Raw genomic sequence first — 24,730 nt, 5'->3', positions numbered from 1 at the left:
TCCAATTCATAGAAAAAAAGGCGACTCATTCACAACTTTCTGAGTTTTTGTAGTTCAATGAAGCATGATTGTTTCAGTAACTTAGACGACAGAAGCAATCATATTTTAATTGAGTTTTGGCATACATTAATAACGTTCCCTCTCTTCTTTTTCTTCCAAATATGTCTTTACAACTTGTCCAACCCAATCTACCCCTTTCCCTTTCATTTAATAACACAACTGTCCCTTTCTCACCTACTAACCCCTATCTTCCTTCTTTCCACTCCATCCTTCCCCTCCTCCCCTTCTCTTCCTTTGACTCCCTTCATCCACCTCCTCCCTCTTCCTTCCCCTCAACACCACCATCTCCCACACATACCAGTAAACCGTTATAAATTCATCTCTCTCCTTCCCTTTTCTTCTCCTTATCCCCTCTATAACTCTACCTTCTTTCCATATCTCTAAACACTACCTTCCCAAACTCCTTCCATTTAATAGAACGTTTACAAAACTCCCTTTTCTACAAACTCCTACTCCAGTTCTCCCTCCAGTTCACAAAACTCAGCTTTTGGTCCCCACCCATCAAAATCCACCCCCACCTCCTCCCTCCCCCCAAAAAAAATCACATCAGAAATATTAAGTACAATTAATTTCAGAAATATAAGGGTTTTTTTTATACATAGCAGCTGTGCAAAGAGCAAAACGACAGGAAAACTAGAGGAAGAAGCAAGAAAGCAACAGTAACAAATGTGATGACTAGGCCCAAAAAGGGAGTGGGGGGGGGGGGGGGGGGGGAGATGGGATGGGATTGCAAAACCAGTCTCTCCCACTGTCAGAAAAAGTTTTAAAAAGCATACCAGACCCTTAACTACTATGGCTATAACTTCAGTGTAGAGAGTGCAAGACGGGCAGAAGACTCTGTTCCATCATCATAGCCTCATCAACGAGCTGGGTCTACTCACTCACTCACTCAGATTTTACACACTAAACAAATACAGACACATGCACACACACAAGTCCTCAACTAGACTCTTGCTGCTTTTGCCTGGTGTACTCGGCTGTGAGCTCCTTCAGGTTCTGCTCTAGCATGACCACCTCGTCCATGCGCTGAGCCTGACGGGCCTGCTTGATGTAGCCCTTGATAATCTCCATCTGCTGTAGCATGGGGTCACTCACTTTCTGTGCTCGAGTGCTCTCTTCTACCGGCTTCCAACCTTTATCAGTCCCAACGCCGCCCTCTGAGTCAGACCGAGTGTGACTTTTAGACCCAGCGCTGTTCAGAATCTTGTTGGCAATCAGCTTACGCTTGCTCTGCTCCGAGCCTCCACTGGATCCTACACGACGATGACCAAACTGGGGACCTTCCTCCGCAGACAAAGCGTTGCCACTTTGACTATCCCGGGCCAAACGCTCACGTCGCTCTCGCTCCTGGGCATCCATGGCCGCCTGCCGCTCAGCTGCGATCTTCCTCTGTATCTCAGCTGCTCGGGCCTCACGAAGCTTATTGTACTCTTCCTCAGTAGGGAGGGCCTAAGGATGAGGGAAAAGAATACATCCCAGAAATTCGAAATGCTGTTCTTTCTGGAATATCGTAATCGTAATGTTCGTCTTGGCAAAACTCACACCCCAACCATTACCAAAAGAAATACAACAGAAAAGTATGCCTCTTCAGTTCGATAAAATGACAGCAGTTTGAACAGGCAGACATATTTTTAAATGAAAGAAAACCATTAGCAGATGAATTGTCATGATCAATACATTAAATGGCAAATTTGAATGTGTTCCCTCTATCAACTTGATACAAACAAGACCTTCAAGGACAGATGGCAACATCAAATAGTACATATGTATCAATTATCAATTTCCACACAAAGTACAAATACTCTGAACAAATATATGCAAACAAACATAATAAAACCTGCAAGGGAAATTTTGCTTCTAAGACTTTGAACATTTGAACAGCATACCAACTAAAAGTTTTATAACATATTTTGAAATAAAAACTCTTTTAACCCTATTACAGTCAGTGATAAGCTTCCACTGCGTCAGGAGAAAGTCTTATGAACAGGTGCACCTTCAGACATAAGAAATGAATACATATGATAAATACAAAGACCAGAAAACTATATACATTTGGAAAGCTCTTTGAAAAAGCTATGACGGATGCTGAAAAAATTTACGATTCAACATATCAGCAAGGTCATGTGTCCCCTAAAATCTTCCAGAAATCTTAAAAACTGCCAAGCACCCAACGAAGCCATTTTAATTGACTTGCAGAGTCACTGCTGCCGGCGGTTGTAAGATAAATTAAGGACAATATTTTTTGTTCCTCTGGTTCAAAAACAGTTGTCTAATAACTACAGGAGTTCCTCTTTTTAAAAAAAAAATTAGGGCACTTTTGTTCAGCGTTGGTATTTCCAGGGTTCTTGTCGACCATCTTAAGAAACTGCCAATGTTATCGGTAGTAACGATCTGGTGGCAAGCAGCACTTGCCAGTAATTAGGCTCCCTCTTTATCTCCGAGGGGGGTAAACCCACTATGCCGGGGCCCTTTTTTGGTACTAAATCTAAGAATGACGAAAACATCAGTAAATTGGTCATTAACTCTTTTCCTACAAGGCCAAAATCCACCACTGGCCCAGGCCCTGACCTATTATTAGGCCCCTACCCCACCAAGGAAAAATGTCAAAAAAATCCAACTAAACACACACAAACCATATCATAGGGCCCATCAAACTGAAGGTTAAAAAATAATTTATCAGATGGTGATACAATATTGAAGATTTATTCCAATTGTATTAGTTTGGAGTTCCTAAAAGTGATTATGCAGTACCGAAGGTGTCATATGAAATCAAAAATTTTCCAGCTTTGAAGGGTCATATCTAAAAAAGTACAAAAACAGCATCATTTAGACTTCCAAGGTAGGTTACCTCAAGTAGTGCAAAGAAATGCTGAAAAGGATGTATGTGTACCTTTTATAGAAGTGAAAATATGAGACATATACTGAAGTCAGGGGAGCGCTTTTCTTCTCATATTTACATTTCGAAGGGGACAAAAAAAGCCCTGAAATTACTAAAAATCGTCTCTCAGTGCTATATTTTCTTTCATACCTGCTAACAGGAAGTCTATTACATTATTTTGAAAACATGGATCGGCCGAGAATTTCGTGTCTTTTCATTACTGGATTGGAATAGAGAGCGAGCCACTCGAGCCGTATTTTGCGGCTCTCGGTCCAGCGAGGCCACGTCCGCGAGCCGCAAAATAAGGAAAGTGTAAAATCAAAACAAGTGAACCTGTGTTGATAGTTCTTCGTCTATTTAACGAAATCCCTATAAAAGAGAACCTGTTTTTGGCAATTGCCGAAAAGCAATTTGGTGCTGAAGACGTTATAAAGGAATGTGTCCGAGCCGCTGCCAGCGACTCACCGTCACGCAGCTGGGAGCGGCTTCCCGGAGATAAAGAGTTAAGAAGCAGCAAGTCCTCCAAAAGCTAAATCCATACCTGCCAACACTGCCTGGGCCAAAATCTGTAGTTGACACAAATTTTTGTCCAAAAATCTGTAGTTGACCTAAAAAATCTGTAGTAGGCTATATTACCACTTGCCACATACTTAATTGAGGACCCTTATCAATATTTTGACCCACATATACATGAGTGTATTTGCGACTTCAAACAAATGTCGAAAATAACAAAGAACAAAAAAACAAAAATTAGCAATGACTATGAAAAATTAAATTTTTATCAAGCTTAAATGAAAGAAGAGTAAATTCTAAAAACTGTGGTTTTAATTTTAAAAATCCATTCAAAAATTTAAAAGTTATTGGGATTTTTTGTTTCAAAATTTTGGGGGACTTTCATATAGGAAAATATTGCCAAAAAAAAGTTGGACGTTTCTTGATGTATTTTGAGGAAAAACTGTTCACAAGTCAGTAATGAGATGAAGTATATGAATGAAACTTGGCACTTCGAGTGACTTTTAGTGCAGAATCTAGTTCTGCTATCACTTTTTCGAAGTCTATCTTTGGATCTTTAAGACTAATACTAAGTTTGCATGAAAATATGTTGAATTGCGCGACATCGCTTGAACTGAGCCCGATCACCCCTCTACACTAGTGCTGGGTGGCACGGTTCCCGATTGTTGAAAGCTAGGAATCTTAGGAATCGACTCCGAACCCATTACTTACTTTCTAATGATGTGATTTCTTCCCGTGGTTGCCTGGTTGGCTCCGAACATCTTCAGGGTTTAGGATAACCTTGATTTCAGAACACAACGAAGCATCGACTTTTTTGTTTGTTAAATATATATTTTTTAAAAGATTTTAATTATTAAAGTAACTGGGAACCGTTGATTTACGTTAAAAGGAGTCGGAACTTTTCTTCCAGAGCATTAATCGTGGGAATCGGTTCCGGAATCGACCCTTCGCCCAGCTCTACTCTACACCTTAGCAAAGCAGTATCTGGAAAACCCGCAATGACGTCATTGGTAACCTGCTTAGTTTTAGCTGTTTTAACATTGTATTACTGTAAAACCCTCTAGTTTTAGGCAGTCAATCATATGCCGCCTAGCGATCACACACCTCATGCATGCCGGCAGCTCGCGTGTTCGGTCCGTGATCTAGTTTCCAGCTCTAGTGTTTTACCAATGGATGGGTGGTAATCTTAAATTGGTATGTAAAGTGTAGGCCTACTACACACAAAGATCTGAAATTTTACAGCAATAAAGAAGACATGTGGGGCGCTTGTCAGTGGCTTATCTCTCAAAATCGATGGATCAGCAGTTTGACAAAAAAGTCAGTAATATACCTATTTTTTCTGTAGGGTTGGCAGGTATGTAAATCCAGAAAAAAAATACTCTCTCAACTTTTCCATAACAGTCGCTTCTGTCTCTCACCTGCAAGCCCATGAGGTTTTCTTGCATGAAGTTGGATGCATAGATCCTGATAGACTTTTGCAAATGCAGTTGTCGGGAGTTGGTGTCAGATGGCACTGGCAGGAGCATGATCTTCTTGCTGAGGAAAGGAAAGAACAGGAAAAGAATGGCAATCCGAACTGAAGCGAATTTGAAGGGGGACTGGCCCACCAACATGAACATCATAATATATTCCACATTCTCATAATGATCACACCTCCTGTTCTGTTCTCCAATTTATACAAGTTGACTTTAGCTGTTACAGACAACAACAAAAACTACAAACCTAGAATTTAATCAGAGTAGTGATACAACAATAACAACAATAGAGTTATGAAACAGCAGGGCATGAGAGCAGTGGTGAGACAACAGTAGTAGAACTGCTAGGCAACAGAAGTGGTGGAGAGTTGTTTTTAAGTAAGAGTTTTACAGCACTTGCAACACAGTTAGGTCATTTAAGTGCCGAAGATTAGAGGTGTTACAAAAAAGTAACAAATGCAAAAAACACAAAGAAAAGGAACAGACAAAAGATGCTTGATAGGTAAAAAGGAACACACCACTCTTAAGTATCCGCCACGTGGAGAGTTGTGAGACGAAAAGGATACAAGAGGAGTAGTGAGTCAGAAGGAGTACAGACAGAAAATGCACAACGAAAAGAAGAAAAGCATACTGTGAGCATGAGGGAGGGAAGATGGTGGCAAAGGCCAGCTGAAACGGAGGAAGAGAAAAGAGGAAACAGAATATGGAAAGGAAAAAAGAAAAACAAAGGAGTTACAGAAAGTACAGATACATACCTGAGCTGATCCACAGCCTCGTAGAGTTTGACTAGTTTTGTTCTCATTATGAGAGCCTGTCGGAAGTTGTGGACCGTCTCACCTTGACTGTGGAGAGCAGGGGATGATAACACAGAAATTTAACAGAAACCTGGTTTAGCAAAAGAACAAATAAAAGGAAAGTAAGAAAGCAATGGATCTTATCCCACAAGTCTCTGTCACAAAATGTTAAGAATATTATATTTGAGTAGCATCTGAGAAAAAAAATGAGAATCCTGTCCACTTTCAGCGAGTAAAATAAAACTACTGAAATGAGAAAAACAATTTTTTAAATGTAGACAAGGGATACCATACCTTTAAATCTTGTGTTTGTGGAGCCGTCTCTTAGATTTTCATACTACTGTATAGCTTTAAAGATTGGAAAGTGGACATTGGGGGGAAAAAACATTTTAGAGTGACAGTTATCTATTGTCATTGCTATACCAAAAGCCAAAGTGGCAGCCATTGCATCAGACCTGCCAGATGGAGACGCTGAAATTCATCTTTAAAAAATAAGGCTGTGAGTTGCAGTTTTCTGTAAGTCTACAAGGTTACAGCAATATTTAACAAAGAATAGACAGGACAAGATTTCCACATATATTTGACAGGACAGACAGCTTTTCAAGAGCAACAGGCACTAACAAATCTCAAAGTGCTGTACATTGGTAAACACTTGAGCAAGAGATATCCCTTGACCCCATCACGAGCCTCATAACTCACCTGAGTGAGTCCACCATAGGCAAGTAGTCGGGCAAAATCTGTTCTGCATCAGAGATGCACATTTTCATCTTCTGCAATTGTAACAATATAAAAAGTCAGTTTTTATTTAGTTTTGGGTAAGAGTTTTATAGCACTTGTCACACAGATAGGTCATTTAAGTACTGAAGATTAGAGGTTTTACAAGAGATATATGTACACAAAAAAGGAGAAGAGATAAGGACGATAGATATTGCTTCCTTCTGAGCTAGGGAAGACTTTCAGAAATAGTAAAATCCTTCAAAGACAAAACATGTTTCAAAGGACCCTTTCTTTTAGGCCATGGGTCTAAAATTCGCAGCCCAATTAAGGCCCACAGGATGATATCTCATAGACCGTTCTGGACATCAAAATCTAGTGGTAGTGCGGCCCAAGCTTGGTCCATTTTTTTTAAATGTCCCCCAAACACCTTCCCTGAGCTTTCTATGACGTTTAAGCGGACCACGAGCCTTTTTGGTAGCACACATCAGAGTGAAACAATCTTCTCCATTACAAACTTTAATAAGTAAAAGTACAGAACCAAACTTAATGATGGGCATCTTTAAGCACTACTGAGGTGCTCGTTTGCTTCCTCCCTCAAGTCAAGTATAGCTGAGCTATGAAAGAGGTAGCAGTGCCAGATCTCTGGTAGCAAGGAGTACGTAATAAAAACCAATGATCTGAAGAACCATTCATGCTCTCCACTGCTATTCATAAAAATTGACAATATTAAATCACCCATGTCTGTGGTGACGCAGTTTGGCGCTTCACCATCATATGCAGGAGACTGAAATGGGGAGAATTTTTACAGAGTATATCGGCCTTTCTGCGGGAATGTTTCATCCATCTCAACCCCGCTGGCCCTGACAGGCAGGGTCAGAAGCATGCCTCCAAAACGATTTTAATTGTGTTGATGGGTACATTAAAAAACCCACCCAATTTGGAAAACAAAAGAAGGAAAATGAATATTAAATCAGATGTACTTTTTTTTTTTTTAGTAGAGGTTTTACGGCGCTCGCAACTGCATAAGGTCATATGAGCGCTAACGGGTGGATGTCAACAGAGAAGTCCTTACAGGGAATCAGACTTTATCTGCTCACCTCTCTAGCTTCAACAACACAAAGTCTGCTTCGACTATCAAGGCACCCAGGAAACAGTGGATCACAAGAGTGTGACAAACATACAAAAGAAGTAGAGGAAAAATGACAATAGTAAGGATTAGGAAAGAAAAAGCAGCAGTTCCCTGTTGTAGATCAGGCACAGTTATGAGCGTGACATTGATGAATCAGCCCAGTTACAATTCTACTGTGCATGAACGAGAAATGTCCCCCCTTTGGGAATGGCCTAAAGACACTTCAGTCAGTGGCACGGCCCCGCGGGGAAGTTGTACTTTGATTTGGTGAAATACTTGATGCGGCCCAGGCCCACCCATACTCTCCCTCCAAAAGCCCCCAAGTAATTTGAGTTTGAGACCCCTGTTTTGTACAAAGAAACAAATCAGACTGCCCAAGGAGAATACATCTGAAGGTTTAATTCTTGTCAGTTAGTCAAACTCAGTCAAACGGATGAGACAAATTCTATTAAAAAATATACAGACACCACTGTTTAGACTGTCACATAAACCTTTCAACTATCACCCATTGCACAGAGACTCACTAATAAGAGGCAAGATGTCAACTTATAATTAGAATCACTGCTTTTTCTGCGTCACTTCTCAAGTGTATCTGGGTCATATATCAGTCGAACGTATCTGGATTAAATATTAGCTTGACAGTATGCTCCAGGAAGTAGGAAAAAAAGTCACATATGTAAAAATCAGTGGCACTACGAGTTGACATACCAGCAGTCAACAACCCCCTCCCCTTCCCCCCCCCCCCCCCCCCCCCCCGAGATCTAACGGGGGAACGAAAAGAAGTAGAAGACAATAGTACTCAAGAATATGTGATGTTGAAAATGTGACAGGAGCGTTAAATCACAATAATAGGCCAAAACATATGACAATGATCACAAGCTAAAAACCTACGTCATAGATCTGCACAATAGCAGGCTTGGTGTTCCTCTGCTCCGTCATCACGTCTCGGCGTTCAAGCAGTTTACGACACGTCTTGCACACCCGCATATGTGACTCCCCGTCTTGGCTCACAAGAGAGTTGATGCTGGTGTTGCTGCTGCTACGTTTAAGGAAACCCTCACCAGAGAAGTTGTGGCCCGGGTTCACCAGTTTGTCTGAAAAGAATACATCATAATTATAGGGGGTAAATATTATTAAAATGCACAAGTTAGAAGCCCCATTTGAATGAGTCAGAAGAGCTTAAGAGGTTCCTACACTTTTGATTGTGAGGATTGTCCATTCTGCATTGAAAAAATGAACGGCAATCATACATCATTTCATAACAACTCGCACATTTCAGGACCAACAAAAATACTGGTACCCTTTTTCAATTATGCCTTTCTTTCCCTCAAATTTGTTTCTGGGATTTTGAAAAACTTCATTTCCTGTCCATTGCTTTCACAGCTTTTCGTTGATCTCTTGTGGCGTCATGTGTGAAGGGATATAACTTCTATATATATTTTTAGATCCAAAACAAATTTTAAAAAGCTTTTCTCCCCTTACATACAAGCTCCTGACAACTGACACTCTTTCATTTTAAAAAAGCAATAACTACAAAACTGTTTTTCAAACAAAATAGCGCTACAAAGTCAAAAAAGCTACAGCAAAAGGGGGGTAGGAGGGGTGGGGATCAGGGTGTTAGGAGAAGGTCAGATTCCTATCGGGGAATCAGAAAGATGCAGAAGAAGCTGCCAATCAGATTTCAATACAAGAAGGAAGATCTGGCTGGCCTGCTTCCTCTGAACTTTCATTTTCTGATGAATATTAGCCTATGCAGTCTATGCTGTATTGCCAGTCCATATGTTCAATGTCTGTGAAGATCACAGGATTATTAATATTTTACACTTATTTAATAATAAGAGTGACATCCTCTAAAAGAGCAATTAAGTTTGAGTCAATTCTGATCAAAGTTAGGTTGGGGTTTTTTTGTAAGTGTTTTATGGCACTCGCAACTACATAAGGTCATATGAGCATGCAGGACACATTAAACATTTTTCAGTTCGTAGGGAATTTTCAATTTAGCACGGGTGGCCGCTGAAGCCTACTCTTATTGATTTTAGGACCACCAAGGGATCTTTAACATGCACAACTTGCACACAGGACCTCCGGAATTTTTTGCGGTTATCCGAGAAGGCTAGGTATTAGATCTTACTTACCATAAGATGAGGGGTATGGATGAAAGACAGCAGTGAGAAGGAGCCGAGGAGTAGCAGTAGAAAGGCTGCAGGAAGAGTCAGGAGTCCAGAGGCAAAGGGGGAGGGGCCAGAAAGTGGAGACGAAAGCCGACCATAAAATATGGTTTGAGAGCAGGAAAGGGGGTGAAAGTAAAAAATTTTTTAGATTCGAATCCAGGACCTATTGAATGAGAGGCAAACATCATAACCTCTTGACCACGAGAGCCCCCTCAAAGTTAGTATCCAGCGTTATCATAGTTGATAGATAGAAACACAAGATTTCACAGATGTACTTGATCACCATCCAGATTTATAGTGATAAATTAACAAATAAATATTCCAAGTTTGAAGGGACTTAGACCACATGCTCCATGTGACGTCCATTTTGGGCGATACACACTCTGAGGCACTTGACGAAATTGTCGATGACATTTCCCATTTGTTCAGCCTTTCATGTACCTGGATCTTGCATGGTTAAAACTTCAGATCGTACTTCAAAATGCGCAAAACAGATTCTCTAACAATGGTATGAGTCAATATTTTAACGATGAACTGACTTTTTAGGTTCTTCGCTCACAGACTCTATCGCCACTGCCGCATTCTCAGGAGGGCGCACTTGCATTAGTCTCCTACTGTGGGTGACCCTTGTTTTTTATTTCTTGTTTTTATTTTCAATAGAGCCATGTGACTTGAAGTCAGCAACCCCCTTTTAAGTATGGTTACTTTATTTGGCACTTTCTCACGATCTTTGGTGTTAATCCCAAACCGTTCACAGAAGAGATTCCGTGTCAGCATAGAGGACCTTGTTTCAATACATGTTTCAATCATAAAAATACGCTGTTCAACAGTGAACTGTACTTTGGAGTAGCCATGGCTGCCTCCATGGTACTGTTGTTTTTGTTACGTACTTCTCCTTCTGAATGGTTCAGCTTGCTTCTAGTCAATTTTTGTGTGAATTGTGCAAAGGTTTTTTTGGTCAGTAGGTATTGCTGAACATAATCCACCATGGAAGTGTAAAAAAGCAATATGTGCATACAAGACATCCTAGTTTTTTTAGCCTGGTTCAAGAAGACAAGTGTTTCAAGCACAAACCCCTGAGAAAAATCTGAACAAAAAACTACAACTCAAATCATTCACCAACCAAACTTATAAACACTTAAAAACAGACCTAGACTTTTGCAGAACAAGCATGCATTATGCAATAACATTAAGGCAAACAAGCCCTCACATTCATGGAATATCAAAACCAAAATTATCAACTCTAACAAGAAAGCGAAAAAGGAAAAAAAAATACCTCATTTCCACATAAAGTCCTGGAAGACTGAAAGAAATAAAAGACTTGAAATAGACTCACGAGCGTAGGAAGAAGCCATGAACTCGGAGCATCGGTCACACATAATCCTTCCGCAGAGTCGACAGTGGTGTCTGCGGGTGAGCAGGCCAAACGACCTGCCACAGCTCAGACAGGCGGAAACTTCGTTGTCGGGGATCCATTGCACTACTGCACGCTCAAATGCTGAACAGATATGATGGAAACATGTGCAACTGAGACAAAAAAACATGGATATAGCGTTTAACACTTTGCTGTCCCATCTCGCCGATCAGTGATGTTTACCACCCAGTTTCTTTGAATTTTCCCCAAAATGCCTTTGCCTTTGATGGCAAGGCTTTTTACTATATTAGCCTTGTGATGGCAAAGTGTTAAAAAGATATATTAAGTCCACGAATCTCGAACACGAAAGTCATCAAACATAATGCTCGGTCCCATTTCATCCCCTATGTTTTCTTTGTATCGATTTCATGGAGTCCCCGAGCACACAACACTCGAACCTTGGACAAATCCACTTCACATTCTCAACTAAAGACCAAGCTTTACAGCCTTTCTGGCCGCGGATAGGTATTTCTTTGTTATTGTTACAGCCAAAACGTGGTCCTTGTCTCACCGGGAGTGGGTGGAGGAATGGGGGACAGGGAAGGGGGGTTGGGGAGCAATCATGCTGTGGGACACTGGCGGTGCCGATGGCAAGAGGCGTAACTTTCTGTAAGCCAATGAAATGAGAGGAAAGGAATGACGTAGGAGTCGGCGGTGTATACGTGAAGTTTTCTGCTTTCCACTTTCATTCATCTTGCAATTATGAACAAATCAACATTGAGTGAATTTAAAGTGGTATCAGAGAAAGATGTCATTAAGTATATCAATGAGTCCCCCGCTAAAACATGCGACTTAGACCCAATACCCACTTCATTGTTAGTTACGTGCATAGAAGATCTCGTACCATATGTTACTCGTTTTATTAATATGTCACTCACCACTGGAATCGTACCTGATCTTTTCAAACAAGCCATTGTAAAACCTTTACTTAAAAAACAAGGTCTTGATGAAAACGACATGAGAAATTTTAGGCCAGTTTCCAATCTAAACTTTTTATAAAAAATCCTGGAGAAAATCGTTTTGTGTCAAGTTCAACAACATCTAAAGGCCAATGACATGGAAGAACCTTTTCAATCTGCTTATAAAAGGCACCACAGTACGGAAACCGCTCTTTTAAAGGTATCATCAGATGTTTTAAATGAAATCGATAATAAAAAAGTCTGTGTTTTGGTTCTGCTTGATTTGTCAGCGGCGTTCGATACCATCGACCACGAAATTTTACTAGAGAGATAGGAAAAGTCATTTTTACTATCAGGTACTGTTCTAATGTGGTTTAAATCATATCTAGACAATAGATTTATGTCAGTGAAAATTGGCAATGATGTGTCAGATAGGTTACCTCTAAAATACGGAGTTCCTCAGGGTTCGGTCCTTGGTCCTGTCATCTTTACAATGTACACGCAAAGTCTGTCATCAATAATTTCTTTACATGCCCTCAATTACCATCTTTATGCAGACGATACACAGCTGTATGGATTCACTACAACTGACAATGTACACAATCTCATAGATAGAATCGCCAGATGTATCAATGATATAAGAAAATGGATGTTCAAGAACAAATTAAAATTAAATGAGGATAAGACCGAAATATTATTTCTTCGTAGCAGCGCATGCAATGAAATCGACAATATCAGAATAAACATCAATGGCCACGAAATATCAGCCCAAACTAAAATAAGAAATTAAGGTGTGGTGCTAGATCAAGATATGTCAATGAAATACCATGTATCCAATCTTTGTAAAAATCTATATCTCCAGCTGAAGAAAATAGGGAGCATTAGAAAATATCTATCTGTTGGTGTCACCAAAACTTTAATAACATCACTTATATTGTCAAGGATTGATTATTGCAATTCCTTACTGGCTGGTGTACCTGATGAACAGTTACAACAACTACAAAGAGTACAAAATACTGCTGCCAAAATAATTACTAAAAAACTAAAGCATGATCATGTGACTCCTATTTTAAAAGCATTACACTGGCTCCCAGTGAAAGAGCGTACCATATATAAAATCTGTTTAACTTGCTACAAGTGCTTAAATGATTTATCACCGGACTATCTAAAACAGCTTTTAACACCCTATATGCCTCCTAGAACGCTCAGATCATCTAGTGACAAAACAACCCTTGTTAAGCCTAAAATAAATTTCAAATCATATGGCCAACGCTCTTTTTCATATTTTGCCCCACTTGTTTGGAATAGGCTTCCAAAAACTATCAGAGAAGCAGAAAATCTAGAAATTTTTAAGAAGAAACTAAAATCATTTCTATTTTCATCATATTTCGATTAGACAGAATGCATCCAAGCTGTAGATCGTTGTGAGTTTGTATGTGCATATGTGCATATGTATGTATGTATGTGTGTATGTGAGTATGTATATGTTTGTGGTGCGTGCGTGAGTGAATATGTGTTTGCATGAGTATGTAACACTACGTATCTTTAAAATTGATTTGTAAATCCATTATATGTATCATGTTAAGCGCATAGAGCATTGCATAAGTGGATATGCGCTATATAAATGCAATCCATTGTTATTATTATTATTTTTTATCTTCTTGCTTTTACACCGTCAAAATGTTCATCAGTGGAGCTAACCATGTTAATTGTCTTAATGTTCTTTTTTTACAATGCCTCCCTTGAATTTCACTCTATTTCTTTGTATTAGGGGCTTTCAAAGATATGACAAATTACGGAAATCTCGAACCCTATTCCCAATCCCCGACGAATTCGAGTTACCCGTGTTCGACTGTATGTACATATGGGCTATTCACAAACAGTGAGCAGTTTCCCTGAAAAACAATACAAAGGAAGGATTTGGGGTATTTTCAATTACAGTATAAACTGCCCAAAAAAGTTAACTTTTTAGAACCATGGAAACATTTGCATGGGGATTCAAAATTTACTAATTATATTATCATCTAACGCAATTTGGTGTTAAGACTATTTTCATATAAAGTGCAATATCATGCACAAAAAGAGTCTTAAATATATATAAATGTTTAAGGAGAAATACATTACAAAATCAAGACAACTTCAAAAATTCCAGATTTCCAGATTTATCCAGAATAAGGGCATCGATGCCTTGTTCATCATACTCAAGCTTTCATTTCGACATGATGGCCACAAAACAAGTACATAAATATGCATATTACTCCGCAAACGTTTGAAGGTCATCACGTACCGTTTTTTTCTTCTTCTCTTGTTTATATTTATAAACTGCCAGCCTTCATCACAATTATATGTGTGTATTTCAACATAAATGGTACTCAATAACGCTGTGTTTTCAGAGGAAGTCATGCTAATGCATCCACACAATCTGGTTCATAAACGAATAATCTCATAAGACTAAAGGCATATCGTTATGATGACAAATACCTTCTGTGACATGAAATGACTGTACCAGCTCATATTTAAGATATTATTCAACCTACAGGAAAATCTATCTGTTTTGAAATTCAACATTTGAACAGAACACCACATTTCAAAATCATAATTAGAGACATTAGGTAACAGCATGGGACATGTTCAGCCTTTTCTACATTCATCCGATTACTCTTTTCAACATATTCCTCTACATTTCATATATCCTTGCATTTTAACCAGAAACAGAAAGTCATGAAACGAAAAGTCAAAGAAGACATTTTGCTTCAATTGATATGGGGACTTTAAGATTTAAATATGTCAAGGATTTCTATGAGGTGTTAATCACAAAACAATGCGAACATATTTCAGCCTCTTGTAATCACAAACGTAGGGGTAGCATAACTTACAAGTAGGCGAGCAGGAAATTCAACCAGCTTTGACAAAAAAATAACCACAAAGTCACCAACCTTTCCGTTTCTTTGGATCTGCAGGAGCCTCTGGACTAAGCAGTTTATCAAGACGTATAAGAAGTTTGTTCGTTTCCACCACAAAATGGTCCACGCGGGCATCTCGCACAGACTTGAATGTGTCTGTATGGCTTCGGATGGCACCTGATAAATGCATTTGTAATTAGTGTGAGTGATATATGCCAGGAGATGGAACAAAACTGAGAAATGTTAACCTAATTTGTCTGAATACAACGCACTTCCAGTAAGTTGGTGTACTGGCCTGTGGCTCGGTAGAGTCAATGATAAATTCTTTGTTGGGTAGTAAATTCACCTGGTTCAATAGCTGATAAGCACCACTGACACACAAGAAGGAATCATACAGAGCAAGCATATCAAAGACACAGTCTGCAGGCCATATGCAGCCTGTTACAAGTATGTATGTAGCCTGCACAAAACTTTCTACAGCACCAGCAATTATGAGTGGTGGGTTTGGTTTGCAGCCTCATCTAAACTTCTTCCCCAACAGTCACTTCAAAATTAAGCACAACATTATGTACGTCCAGTCCACTCACCTAACTCCTGTTCCTCCCACCATGAGGGGTCATAGCCAGACAGACCACCAAGCTCCTCTCTCTTCGCTGGTTCACCACCAGGTGTCAGCTCTGTTTCAAGCTTGTCTCCAAGGATACGCTTTTTGGCTTTGTCAAAGAAACCTGAAAAGGGAATATAACTATGTAGGTTAGAGTAGTTCTCACAACCATAATGTATCTTTCCTTTTGTTTGTATTGGTAAGTGTTTTACGGCGCTCGCAACTGCATAAGAAAGTATCTTTCTCTTTATTGGCCTTTTAGTTTTTTGACTCAATACCAAATTTTTAAGCAGAAATAGAAAAATACAAAATTGAGAAACAACATAACAAATGATTTCAAAAGGGTAGGTTCTAAATGCTATTAATTAAGCTACACAACAGCCAGAAATAGCATAAACTTGAATCTCAGTAGCAGACATTGCAACGTTAGAACTGAATCGAAAGTGTTAAATCAGGCATATCCAAATATATATATATATATATATATATATAAAAATATATATAATATAAGAAGATCCCAGTTTCTAGACAATTTGTTACTTACCTTTCAATGACTGGAACACTGCTTTGTCTTCTGAAGAATGTTCCTCCTCAAAATGCCCTTGCAGCTGTGAGACAGTTCCCAGGTCCTTCATACAGATGGGACAGAGGAAACCCTCTATGATGTCCGCCGACATGGTGACAGCTTGCTCCCCCCCTCTGTAATCAGGTAGTGAAGTAACAAGAAGGAAAGAGATTAAAATGCCATTGCTAAGTAACAATTTACAACAAAGGGGTACAAATACAGATAATTTTTGACAAGGTGATAACCTGGACAATAATATGGCACCAGAAAAACAGAAGAGGAGGATGAGCAGACTGTAAGCCAGAAAACTTAGAATAACCCCCCCCCCCCCCGTCCCAAAAAAAAAAACCATACACACACACACACATATGGGTGCTATTTGCAGGATGTGGTGATGTTGTCAGAAAGTGAAACCTGGTTGTGTTCAAGCATCGGCAGTAATGTTATGCACAGTGTCTGAGACTTTTTTCCCCTCAGACTCTAGAAGGAAGGTGGCTCTTGGCTCTTTTTTTGTCTATTTATTTTATTTATTATAGTAGAGGGTTTTACAGCGCTCGTAACTGCATAAAGTCATATGAGCGCCAAGGGGTGGGTGTCAACAGAGAAGTCTTTACAGGGAATCAGACTTACTCTGCTCACCTCTCTAGCTTCAACAGCACAAGGTCTGTTTCGACTATCAAGGCACCCCCGGAAATAGCAGGTCACAAGAGAGTGACAAACATACAAAAGAAGTAGAGAAAAATGACAATAGTAAGGATTAGGAAAGAAAAAGCAGCAGTTCCCTGTTGTAGATCAGGCACAGTTATGAGCCTGACATGAATCAGCCCATTTACAATTCTACTATGCTTGAACGAGAAATGTCCCCCCTTTGGGAATGGCCTAAAGACACTACAGTCACTGGCACTGCCCCGGGGGGCGTTTTTTTTCTGGACAGTTGTTTTGAGAACAATAAACAAGAGAGGGGGGGTGCACACATTATAGACCAGTGTCAGTGTTCACAGTTTTTGAGTTTTTGCCAAAAAAATTCGTTGGACCGTTTTTACAGTAATGGAGGTTGCTAGTTGCTATTTAGGCAAAATGGTTAATTGTTTAACCCTATCTGTACATCTTGTTATACTATCGTATCCATATGATGAGGGCAACCCTGTGCCACCACTTTCCCAAGAGAAAATTTACTTGTTAATTCGATCCGTACGCTGTGCATAGCAGTCTGTCAAAAAGATTTTTCGAGAAATACTGAAAGTTTCAAAGAGATCTTCCTAATAGAAGTATTCCAAAATGTGAAGAATACAACCCAGGGGTAGAAAATGACCCCAGGGCGTACGGATAGGGTTAAGGGGGTATTATTTAAGAAAAATTTCGTTGCACACCGAAGTTTACTGTTAGGTGGCTGCTGCTCTTATCTGGTCTGCTGTAAAGTAGACACCACTCTATTAAAAATCCCTCTTTATATGTAAAATTGATGTCACGTAGGCCCCAACCATATATTCTCAACTGAGTCAGTGTGAGATGGGGTGTAAAACTGCTGTAACTGAAAAAATGTAGTTTCAGTCAGCAGGAGAGAGTAGTGCCTGCTTCCGCCAACCCACAAATGCTTTGTCAAGAGGTAAAGATTGAATTGTAAAGATTTACTAAGTTAATTCACGTCTCTACTCTATCCATGACAATCTTTCTATCAGCATCCTTGAGTCGTAGGCACAACTGAGGCAAGGGATAGAAACACCACTGAATGAACACGAGTATGGAAAGGACAGGTACAAATATACGAGGGCTGTCGCACGGAAAACCAGAAAGAGGTCCATAAAAGCAACAATCTTTGTCCAATTATAATTAATTATGTAACACATCATACTTCAACATGTACTTTATTTCTCGATGTAATCACCATCCCGCTGGATGCATTTTCCCATTGCTGGATCAGGGAGAAGATACCCTCCCTGAAGAATTTTCCGCAGAATATCAACCAATCTTTCACGGTTTCCACGAGGTCTTCGTCGTTGGTGAATTGCTGTCCAGAAATATGGCGTTTCATTGGTCCAAAAAGGTGATAATCCGACGGGGCCAAGTCAGGACTATGAGGGGTGTGTGGCAGAACTTCCCAGCCGAACCTTCGGATCCAGTCTTGGTAGCGTTTGCAGTTTGTGGCGTTGCGTTGTCAGGCTGCAAAATGACCCCCCTGGACAACCGGCCTGGTCTTTTTCGGCGCACAACCTCTCTCAACTTATCAAGAGTCTGGCAGTATCTGTTAGCATTAACAGTTTGTCCTGGTTCCAGAATGTCAAGAAGCAGAACACCTTTTGGATTCTAGAAAACTGTGGCCATGAGTTTCTTCATCAATGGCTGAACTTTTAAGCTTTTTCGGGGGAGGTAAAGACGTGTGCTTCCAAACCATTGAATCCCTTTTAAACGAAACTTGACAGGGGTCCATGTGGTGTATCCAAGTCTCATCACCTGTAATAATGCTTCTCAGGAATGCTTCATCGTATTGTTGGAGGTCTCCAGAGATGCGTTCATGACTCCATGGACAGCTTGGCGACAACGATTCAACAAAGTCTGAGACACTTCAACACGTTGCGTCTTGTGGTCAGCTGTCAGCTCTTTTGGGACCCATCGAGCAGAGACCTTTCGATAGTGCAGTTCATCAAACACTATCCTATGGACAGTCGACTTTGGAATGTTTAGCGATTCGCAAATTTCAAGAATTTTTAGGCGTCTGCCTGTCTGATCTAGTCAAGGCTAGGGCATACTCCTACCGGCTATTGTTTGGCTCAATTGAACGACTGGAACACCATCATGAATACACAAAAATCCAAAACCAGATCTCTGTTCTAGACTCTAGGCCTAGTGCTGGCCTAAATCCTAAAACGGAGCGTCTACGTACACGGTAATCGGGCATCTAGTCTCAGTTTCTACGTACACTGTAAACTGGGCACATAGTCTCAGTATCTACGACAGGCTACGTACACGGTGACCGAAATGAAAATAAATCAATATTTGTCCTGTGCTGTCACTTGCTGAAAAAAAAAAAAGGCATCCAAAAGCGTCTTGTCGGGTTCGCCATAGTGACCGGTCAGTGAACCTGTGCGTTCGCATTACATAATGAGTACCGGTTGGGGTCACCAAAGTTCATTCAAGGTCTGTGCGCTTTGAGGTATAGGGCTCCGGAATGGGGGGATTATTGATTTTTTAAAAGGTACAGTCAGGGGAGGGGTGGGGTTGAAGGCAACACCGGATGACAAAATCTGAACTTGGGAGTTCTGAACTGCCCGGTTATCGTGTACGTGACACTGAGACTACATACCCGGTTGCCTGACACTGAGACTATGAGCCCGGTTGCCAGTTACCGTGTACGTAGACACTGACGCTAGGTGCCCGGTTACCTTGTACACACATTCCTAAAAAGGCCCAGGCCTGCACACCAGTAGGAAGTACCATCATGTATTAAGATCTCTAGATCTAGATCTAGATCTAGATTAGTTAGCCTAGTTACATTATCATGGAAGAGGCTAGCCGTACTTAATGACGGCTAGACTGGCGTACTTTTTAATACGGCTAGACTGGTTGGCCAGCCGTACTTAAGTACGGCTAGACAGCTGGGCTAGCCGTACTTATTCTTATGATGGCTACACTGACCAATTTTTTAAAAATAGGCCTACTGAATTGTAAATATAAATTTTTAGTTTGCAGTACCTAAAGTATATATTTGTATTTGAGACGAAACCAGGTGCCTTAATGACAGTGCATGTATTTTAAACCTCCTGTTTTCTAATGTTAATAGGGCCTAAGATAAGTACGGCTAGACTAGCAGTCTAGCCATACTTAAGTACGGCTAGACTTCTTGGCTAGCCGTACTTAAGTACGGGTAGACAGCCAGGCTAGCCGTACTTAATATTGATTCCTGAATTGTAAATGAAATTTTTAGTTTGCAATGCCTAAAGTATTTGTATTTCAGACAAAACCAAAAGTTGCCTTACTGACTTGCATGTATTTGAACCTGAATAATTACTAGATCTAGATCTAATGAGACCTGTGTACTTAACAGGTTTGAGTCGATAGGGCCAAACCTAGATCTAAGTACAGCTTGACTGGCAGTTTAGCCGAGTACGGCTAGCCACTTCGTATTATTGTTGGGCGCGATCTGTCGATTTGCTCGATCCATCGACCGCGCAGCACATTTGGTTGATCGAGGAAATGCGCGACAATCCATCGATTGTTGCGCATTCTGCTGATCAGCGGATCGCGCAGCGCTTTTTGTCGATCCGTGAAATGTTATAAATTATATATATATACTTACAACTTACTGCGCATTCTGTCGATGAACTATGATGACGAAGTGAACTTAAAAAAAAGAAAATTGGTTTACTGAGCACGTCAGTGAGTGATACTCACCGACCTATAGGCCTAACCCTGATTGCACTCTCATTAGATCTACCCAATAGCAGTGTCTAAGTACATGGAAACCGACAACTCAGGGTCTTTCCATCAACACTACAGCATCATCATTACTTCCACCACCATTTGTCTTTCCACATATTTAATTTGATTTTGTTGAGTGTTGAGTTTTTCTGTAATTTCTTTTTAATCACATCGCACAAAATCGACAGCCGTGACCTCTTCCCAACACAGGGGGGACCAGTTTAGATAGATCTAGTAACTGGATATTAAAGCTCACGTCTGAATTGTTGTCATTATAATCGAAAAAAATGTTAATAAATGCTGGAAATATTTAGAAACAAGGGTCGGGAGTCGGAACGGACATCATACTGGACTCAAATCAGAGCCCGAATATATTTTTGGCCGGCACTATTTCTCCGAACGTTCGGGAAAATAATGCTGGGCACTATTTCTCCGAACGTTCGGGAAAATAAAGCTGGGCACTATTTCTCAGAACGTTCGGGAAAATAAAGCTGGACACTATTTCTCAGAACACTCTGAAATCACATCCTTTCCCGCAAAATTTTGGATATTATGTAGATCTATAATAAAAGTATAGGCCTACCAAAGATTGTTCGTGTACAATATGGTTCAATCGGTCCAAAAAATGTCCGCAGTAAATATTTATATAAAAAGAAAAGCTACAGTTCCAAACAGTTTTTCGCTACAGCTATGACGTGTTGCCTGTGATTTGTGAAGAGTACTGCTCTTAAACTTAACTTAATGTGTTGTGTTCACTCGTGTGCTGTCTAGATCTAGATCTAGATCTAGATCTACAGAGGGTATTGATAACGACACATAGAACTAGCATCTGTTTTTGTCGCGGCCGCGACTTATCAATCGCGGCTCGATTTTTTGGTCCCCCAATCGGGGAATAAAAGTCAAAGAAAAAAAAGAAAAAGAAAAAAAAGAAAGAAATCGAACCTCTTTACTTTTGAAAGAAAGCTCATCTAGCTTCACTTCGTCTCTTTCTCACTTGTTGTCACACGCGTTAATTCGTCGAATACGTTACAGTTACTTTTATTATTCCCTCTTTGTTGTGTTTTATTTTGTTAGTGCGTATTTTTTTCTTTCATGTTATTGTTCTGATGTATTGTTTTTCTATCAATTTTTTATTGTTGGGGGAAAAAAAGGGGGGTGGGGGGTATTGTATAGTGTAACGTCATTTAATTTGATGTTCCTACCTTCATTAGATTCTAAATATATATATATATACATATATTATATATATAGATTTAAATGTGTTATGTTAGTTAGAGCGTACGTTCCACCAAAACCGATTACATGTACTGACACTGGCAGGCCCCTTAATAATGTGTGTGATTCCATAATTTACTTGTAATATCCTGTACTTTGTTTTAAAATTACGCACATTTAGGGCTAAAACAGCCAATCTTCTTCAGACAGGTGGACTCACGCCCTTATTTGTTAATTTTTGTGGTTGTTTATGGGCTGTTCTAATTTTGATTTCATTCTGTTGTGAAACCTTTCTTTTTCACGTTTTTACACTCATCTAACAATCTCTAGACTAGCTCTTGAAAATTGAAATAGATATGGACCTAAAAATTTGCTCCTGTGTGTGCATGTGTGTGTATGCATGTGCGTGTGTGTCTGTGTGGTAGTAAGTGTGTAAGTGTAAGTGGAGAGTGAGGAGCGTGTGTGTTTGTTTGTTTTTCGGGCTTTATTTCAGCCTTTATTCAGTAACACTTCAAAGTATACAAAAATAGAAACACAGGATCCATTCACTCCAGGGCTCATGAGTCATTCCTCTCTTTCAGTTTCACTAAATTCATTCAATTCTCGTGTTCTCCCCCGCGGCTCATCCCCGTCCGCATGACTTACACACCCCACCCCCTCCCTCCAGGCACACACAAAGAAAATCTCACTCATTCCCTAGCACCCTGCGAACCATGGACAATAATATAGGCAAACCACTGCCTTAGCCGCATTCCTTTCGTTCGTGAGCTGTGGACCAGGCCAGGGGGGTCGGTGTCGTCGTCTTGTAGTTGCTGACGCCTGTGGATACACTCGTACATTCTTCCTTTCACCTGCTCTGTCACTGACACTGTTTCTCAATCCACAGCTCAGCTCGTCATACGTTGTGTGTGTACATGTGCATGATGGTGGTTGGTGTGAAGTAGGTGTTACTGAAGGTTGTCTGTAGGCGGGCTTGCCATGCAGTGTTCCTTCCCAGACCAGAGGCACAGGCAGAATGAAAGTTGGCGCCGAACTCTTGCAATAAATAGGCAAAAAATCACGAGACCGGAAGCCAGAAACCGTTCGGAGAAATAAAGATCGGCACTATTTCTCCGAACGTTCGGAGAAATAGTCACTTCGTATATTTTTTGTCTATTCGGACTCGAATAGTCACTTGGATTAGTTTGTTATTGTAACCCTGACTTCCAGTTACTTCCATTCTGTTTCGGTTTGACTTTGGAAAGTGAAACTAAATTACACACTGGACGACAACAAAACATAACAAAACTCAGGGATAAGATCTATAGAATGCGCAACCAAACGGATCGACATAAAGCGCTGCGAGATCCTCTGATCAACAGAATGCGCAACAATCGATGGATTGTCACGCGTTTCCTCGATCAACCAAATGCTCTGCGCGATTGATGGATCACGCAAATCGACAGATCGCGCCCAACATTATCATTAGAACTAGACGGTGAAGACTCTAGATCTAGATCTAGATCTAGTCTGCGACACTTTCTCACTCGACGAGGTTCTTCTTTCTATTTTATGTCCTCATGGGACGCCGATCGGTGCGTGGGTAGAAAGTGTTGAGGTTAGAATCTAGATTCTAGATCTAGATTACCTAAAGGAAGTGGCTATTCTCACCCGGGGTCAGAATAAAAATATGATCTACCTCTCACCCCGGGTGAGACTTGCGAGCGTAGGCTATTCTCACCCGGTGCGAAACAAGACCTGTTTTTCCTCATTTTGGAATACACTGTCTATCGGTGTGGATGATCAAATTGATAAAAGCCAAGAAAAAATTATGTTAAAAAACAAAACTAAATTGATTTGGTTGTCTACAAAGATGCTACGGCTATTTAACTTCCGAATCGTGCCGAACTACGCGGGTCGCCATTTTGTTTTGCCCGGAAGTTCTCACTCTCCACTGCCCACAGACAAAATTGCACGCTTTTAGGCTAACACTAAATATTCTAGATCTAGAAATCTAGATCTAGATTAGATCTAGATCTAGATCTAGATTCTAGATCTAGAACGTTTGTTCACAGTACAGAAAAATTATGTAATTCTGTTATCACAGTGTAGTGTAGAATTCAGTGATTCAGGGTGAACGCTTCACTGGTTGGCCGAGACTATAACGGTGAACGCCCACCGGGTGAGAATAGCCAAAAGACTCGCCTGCGCTATTCTCACCCGGGGTGAGAATAGAGGTGGCCTTATCTAAATCTAAATCTAGAATCTAGATCTACGGCCTGAGTATAATAAAACAAGCTTCACAAAAGACAAAAAAGCAAGTGTAGATTTAGAATCACTAAGAATCTAGATCTAGATCTCTAGGTCTAGATCTAAGTGCACTCGTTTAAAAACACAATGACCTACTGCTCAAAAAAGGAACTTACCCTGCTTCTAAACGCTTCAAATTTCCACTCCCCTGTTTGAAAAAACCATTCATTAACAGTTGTACGAAAGATTTGTCACTTTTCTTTCAGTAAATAAAGTGCCATAGCCCGGAAGTACCAAAGTGGGTGGGCTTCCGTTATTGAGCTATTTGATTTTGATGAATAATCTCCCTTAGGCCTAACACATCAAAATAATACATTTCCATGAGTCTATCCCTTGGAAAACCAGAGATACTAAAATACTCTCTGGGAAAACTGAAAAACTACTTATTAAGATTCGGATGAGTCCCGACTTCCGCACCGGTCCCTCATGTTTAGCAACATTATCACTTTTCAATTCTCCTGCATTTCAGGCCGTAACATTTTAATCTAAGCTTTACTCCTTTTCAATAGCTACATTATTGTGGAATGTAATGATCTAATATATTGTTACTGAGAGTTGTACCGGTAAACATTAGCTATTAGAACATCATAACGATGACAATGATTTATTGAGAGCAAGCACACTCACACACACACACACACACACACACACACACACACACACACACACACACACACACACACAAAGA

General features: G+C 40.2%; 1 protein-coding gene across 1 annotated transcript; it reads right to left on the bottom strand.

Annotated features, from left to right (window-relative positions):
- Positions 1-156: 156 nt before the first annotated feature.
- On the bottom strand, positions 157-24,591 carry LOC101850072 (rabenosyn-5). Its single transcript, XM_005094109.3, has 10 exons — positions 24,159-24,591; positions 16,102-16,256; positions 15,541-15,681; positions 14,987-15,130; positions 11,074-11,235; positions 8,458-8,660; positions 6,420-6,490; positions 5,682-5,768; positions 4,870-4,987; positions 157-1,509 (listed from the first exon to the last, which is right to left on the bottom strand). Exons 1-10 carry the CDS (start codon positions 24,209-24,211, stop codon positions 1,000-1,002), a joined length of 1,644 nt encoding a protein of 547 aa, XP_005094166.1. The 5' UTR covers positions 24,212-24,591; the 3' UTR covers positions 157-999.
- Between the last annotated feature and the right edge of the window lie 139 nt (positions 24,592-24,730).

The sequence above is a fragment of the Aplysia californica genome, unplaced genomic scaffold (assembly GCF_000002075.1).
Source record: "Aplysia californica isolate F4 #8 unplaced genomic scaffold, AplCal3.0 scaffold00075, whole genome shotgun sequence".
NCBI classification, from domain to species: Eukaryota; Metazoa; Mollusca; class Gastropoda; order Aplysiida; family Aplysiidae; genus Aplysia; species Aplysia californica.
Note: the sequence above shows the minus strand (reverse complement) of the source record. Positions and strands in the feature narration are given on the sequence as shown.